This window comes from Anoplophora glabripennis, unplaced genomic scaffold (assembly GCF_000390285.2).
Source record: "Anoplophora glabripennis isolate ALB-LARVAE unplaced genomic scaffold, Agla_2.0 scaffold387, whole genome shotgun sequence".
NCBI lineage: Eukaryota > Metazoa > Arthropoda > Insecta > Coleoptera > Cerambycidae > Anoplophora > Anoplophora glabripennis.
The window spans coordinates 270,304-275,285 of record NW_019421739.1 but is presented as its reverse complement, the minus strand read 5'-3'; the positions used below and the strand labels follow the sequence as shown (position 1 = coordinate 275,285).

Here is a 4,982-nt window from a genome sequence, read left to right as displayed (position 1 = left end):
TGGTGAGCATTTTCATCAGTAGGCCTTCATGCCAAACCGTATCGAAGGCCTTTGCGACGTCCAGGAAGACAGCACCAGTGTACTGTCCCCTGTTGAAGGCCGCCGTGATGTGCTCGGTAAGGCGAAGGATTTGGAGTTCAGTGGAGTGATTGGGTCGGAAGGCGAACTGCTCGTCTGGAATGACTTGCAGTTCTTGGGAGTGGGTTCTTAGACGGGTTAGGATAATTTTTTCTACCACTTTGCTCATAGCCGGGAGCAGGCTAATGGGCCGGTAGTTGGATGGGATGGTGTGATCTTTGTTGGGTTTTGGGATAAGGATTATGTTTGCTGTTTTCCAGCGGGTAGGGAAGTGTCTTAGTCTGAGTGTCGCGTTTGTTATGTTTAGTAGGGCCATGAGGCCCTTGTGTGGTAGTCGTTTAAGTGTCGTGTTATGTATATTGTCGGGTCCGGGGGCTTTTCTGTTTTTAAGTCTGCGTATTGTCAGTCTTAGTTCGTCAGGTGTTGCGGGGGGGATTATGTCATTGTCTGGCTCTCTGTCGACGCGTCGGGCCGCGCGCTCAGCCACTATCTCGAATTCCTCGTCTTCGTCGGGCAGCTGAGGCAGTCTACACTGCAGTTCCAGGCTATCGGCGAAAGCCTCGGCCTTTTCCTGGTTCGTGTAAACCACCCCCACACTACCGTGGATTGGAGGAATTTTACGGCGAGCGGTCTGTCGCAGGGCCCTCTGCGTTTTCCAGAGGCTGTTGTCTTGTGGATCCAGCGACTCCAGGTGCCTAGCCCAGTTATCCTGGGCCAGTTCATCCAGAGCCGCCTTCACCCGTCTGTTAAGTACGTTTAAGTCATGTCTGTGTCGGGGGAGGCGGGTGCGGGTGGCAAGCCGTTTCGCACGTCGTCTGTCACGTATTAAGTTTTTTATGTGATCGGGGAGGGTGCCCCGGGGGTTTGTCAGTCGGGGGACAATGGTCTCCGTCGTAGTCTATGTCAGGGCGTTTTTAATGTCAGTCTCAAGGGAGAGGATTGCCGCCTCCAGATCATGGGTGGTTTCGATGACTGGGAGCGCGATGTTTCCTTGCATTACTGCTCGGAAGTGCTGCCAGTCAGTGAACCTCACTGTATAAAAGAATGGTAGAGAAAGGAACGTTACCTTTGCATCTGTTCAGAATCAAAGTTAATTTCATAGACTATTTTGAAATTGCTATTAGCTGGTCACCAGAACGAATTAAAGGATGTTTTACTGATCACTGAACAGTGATCAACAACATTTACGTAAAGCCGTGGGAGAGTGTGGATAATGTAAATTATTGGGATGATAAAATGTCCTCTGTTCCACACAAAAAACCCTTTTACCCCTTTTATGTGAAAAACCTCCCTAAAAGGTGTAATGTCCTCCCATCTGGCAACACTGGTATGCACTAACATTTTGGGGTGCAACCGTAGGGTAATAATCACTGGAGTGGTGGGAGTAAACATCTCGAGATATCTCGAGTGATCTCAATAATCGAGTACCACTCGATTTTTCACTCGAAATCTCCCATCACTAATTTCAATTATGTCCACAGAACACCCTCTGTTCTGTGATTATGTCTGACAAAGCTGTGCCGAAGAATACTACTCATTGGTCAAATTGTTATTATATATCATCAAATTATTTTATCATTGTGTCGAACATTTATATTTAATATGTTATATATTATATCTTATATTTAATATTTTCCATTGTGTCCCTGCCTTAACTCTAACATTTCTAACCCTAATCTAACCCAATTTTGTTAACCTAATGCACAGATCACGGAAACAAAACCTAATGTGCTGGGTGCAAAATATTTGTATAAATTTTCTCGTATGATTTTATAATGTCTAAAATTTTTGAATGCGACTCTGATTCTGATGTGGAAATTAGAACAGATAATCAGTATGCCAAAAATTATAATGTATGGAGAAAAAAAGAGGAGTTAAATAAACGTATGTCAATTAAGATATTTTTATATATTATATATAATATGTAGTTACAAAAAAATTATTTTAGTTAAAACTAAATATGGGGACGATGTGAATCTAGATGAAGATTCGTCTAGTTCATCATCAGATGATGAGGAAGGCATTAAACTAACAGAAGAAAACGAAAGAGATTTTTTCAAGGCGTTGGCCTATTTGAAAAATAAAGACCCAAGAATATATAATGAAAATGTGACATTTTTCCAAGATAAGAATAAATCTAATGTTGTAACGGAAAGAAAGAAAAAAAAGAAAGATGTTCCAATGTATTTGAAGGATTATGAGAGGAAAATTATTTTGGAAAAGGGGGGAGTACTGAGTGACGAGGAATATGATACAGAAAATACATCAAAGTATTGTAGATAATTTTGTATCAAAACATGAATATAAGACTTGTTTTTTTTAGACCTGCTACATATATTGAAGAGCAGCGACATATTAAAGAAAGTTTAAAGACAGCTTTAAACGCTATTGATGATAATGTAGGTGATGAAGAATGGGGTGGTTTATTTAAGGAGAGGAATAAAACACAAGAAGAAAAAGAGAAAGAAGATTCTGATTATACAAAATGGCTTTTAGGTGAGAAAGAAAAAGTTGGCGAGGAAGTTAAAATAGAATTACAACAACTTAAGGAGTACTGGAACAATCCCAATTTAGATGAAGGTGAAAAGTTTCTCAGAGACTACATATTAAATAAAAAGTTAGTCCCCATAGATTTGACATAAAATAAAGTATCTAAATGTCACTTTATTTTAAGATTTCTGGACAAAGATGATGATGATTACATTCCAACGTATGAGGAAATAATTCACGATTCTGATCAAGATCTTTCTAACGATGAAAGCACTATAGAGAAACAAGAAGAATTTGAACATAAATATAATTTTAGATTTGAAGAACCTGATCAGGAGTTTGTAAGACAATTAAATAATATTTCTTTCCTTTCATAATGATAATTTTGTAGATTAAACGATATCCTCGTACAATGGAAAATTCATCAAGAAGGAAAGATGACAGGAGAAAGATAAAAAGGCAAGAAACTAAAGACAGAAAGAAGAAAGAGAAGGAAGAAAAAATGAAGGAATTAAAAACACTTCAGGAGCTTAAACGGAAAGAAATTGAGGAAAAGTTAGAAAAGCTGAAAGAAATTACTGGCAATTCTGATATTACTTTTGAGGTAGGGATGTTTTTGATTAAAAGTTTTTGTTAATTCTTACAGTATATTTTATGTACCTTTTATTATGATACAGAATCAGGACATAGATGGTGATTTTGATCCAGAGGCACATGATAAACGAATGCAAGCTCTTTTTAATGATAATTATTATCAGGGTCCAGAAGAAGAACAAAAACCTGTGTTTCCAGAAATAGATGAAGAACTAGAAATAGGTGTGATATTCGTATACCTACTTTATTTTTTCACATTTCTGATTAGAGATAGACAAAATACAAACGAATTTAATAATTTAACATATTTTATTTCTTTTTCAGAATCTTGGGATAAATACGAGGGTGCAAATGAAGACAATACTCAAAGTATACCACACTGTGAGGATGACGACTTTAATGTAGGAAATAATAATTTTTATGCAACATTCATACTAAACATATGTTAATTTTAGATGGACTGCGATTATGATCCCAATTCTTCAACTCAAAATGAGTTAATAGAACAGACTAAGAGGAAGAAGAAAAGGAAACGGAAATCAATGGTTGCAGAAGCTTTAAGCAAACCTAAACCAAAATTTGATCCTACTGATAAGACCTATGAAAAATACTTTGATGAATATTATAAGTTAAATTGTGAAGATATAATCGGAGATATTCCGTGTAGATTTAAATATCGAACAGTGGTACCTAATGATTTTGGATTATCTACTGAAGAAGTATATACAATTATGTAAAATTAAGTGTCTTATATTTCTATTATATTTATTTTTAGATCTTACTTGCTAAAGACCGAGAATTAAATAAATGGTGTTCACTGAAAAAAGCCGTTCAAATACGTCCAGATCATGTTGAAAAATATGATCAAATTGCCTATAAGAAAAAAGCTGGTAATATAAACCTAAAGAAAAAAATTCTACCTAGTTTGTTTACACCAGATACAGGAGAGGAAGGTGGTAAAATTCCTGAAGTAAATAGTGAAGAAAAAATGTTATCAAGCGAAAGTAACAATGGAGGTTTACGTTCTCCGAAAGTCAGTCGACAAAGTAACAGTGCTGTAAAATGTAAAGATGAAGATGTAAATACCAATAGTGCACCTAAAAAGGAAACGAATAATAAAAATATCAAGGAACAAATTAATCATGATATAAAAGATTCAAAAAGCCTAGTAAATCCAAATATAGATTTTCGCGAGGTGAAAAAATGTAAATCAAAAAGGAAAATAAAGAAAAATATTTCTAGTGAAACTAATCAGAGTCAGATTCTTCAAAGAAAAAGAAAGATTTCAATAAATGGCCAAGGAGCTGTAGAAGTACCGAAGAAAAAAAATAAGAAAGGCAAGAAGCAGAATAAAAATAATAGTAAGAAGTTAGACATATCAGATGCACGATTATCAGCATATGGTATCAATCCGAAGAAATTTAAAAATAAACTAAAATTTGGGAATAAAATATTGGAAAAATAAACATTTTTTTTAAATGTAATGTAACAATGTATTTGTAAGTACTAAAAAGTACTACATTTTTTATTTAAATGTAATAATATTTTTATCTGTTTAAACACATAGTAAAGTATAAAGATGTGCCTGTTTTATTTATCGAAGTCCTATTTGCAGTTGTCCATATCATCGGGTAGAACTTGACATATCGACAAAATTTAGTTACAAGTTATCTCATGGTTATCCATTAATATCTAAAATTAGTGTTATTTTTTGAAGAATTATATTGGAATATTTTCTTTTAGCATGTAGTTAAAAGCCACATTTTTATTGTTTTATGATTCGTAATTCCGCTGAATGTACGATGAAATTTTCATTTGTC

General features: G+C 35.2%; 1 protein-coding gene across 1 annotated transcript; it reads left to right on the top strand.

Moving 5' to 3' along the window:
* Positions 1-1,580: 1,580 nt before the first annotated feature.
* Positions 1,581-4,740, top strand: LOC108908418 (protein KRI1 homolog). Its single transcript, XM_018712452.1, has 9 exons — positions 1,581-1,962; positions 2,027-2,348; positions 2,402-2,695; positions 2,753-2,909; positions 2,960-3,172; positions 3,246-3,384; positions 3,487-3,563; positions 3,618-3,881; positions 3,938-4,740. The coding sequence occupies exons 1-9, from the start codon at positions 1,854-1,856 to the stop codon at positions 4,625-4,627; spliced, it is 2,265 nt and encodes a 754-aa protein (XP_018567968.1). The 5' UTR covers positions 1,581-1,853; the 3' UTR covers positions 4,628-4,740.
* The last annotated feature ends 242 nt before the right edge of the window (positions 4,741-4,982 follow it).

Coding starts and splice junctions, on each gene's coding strand:
- LOC108908418 (XM_018712452.1), top strand. CDS start 1,854: ATGTCTAAAATTTTTGAATGCGACTCTGATTCTGATGTGGAAATTAGA. Junction 2,910..2,959: donor AAGAACCTGATCAGGAGTTT/GTAAGACAATTA, acceptor ATAATTTTGTAG/ATTAAACGATATCCTCGTAC. Junction 3,564..3,617: donor GTGAGGATGACGACTTTAAT/GTAGGAAATAAT, acceptor TGTTAATTTTAG/ATGGACTGCGATTATGATCC.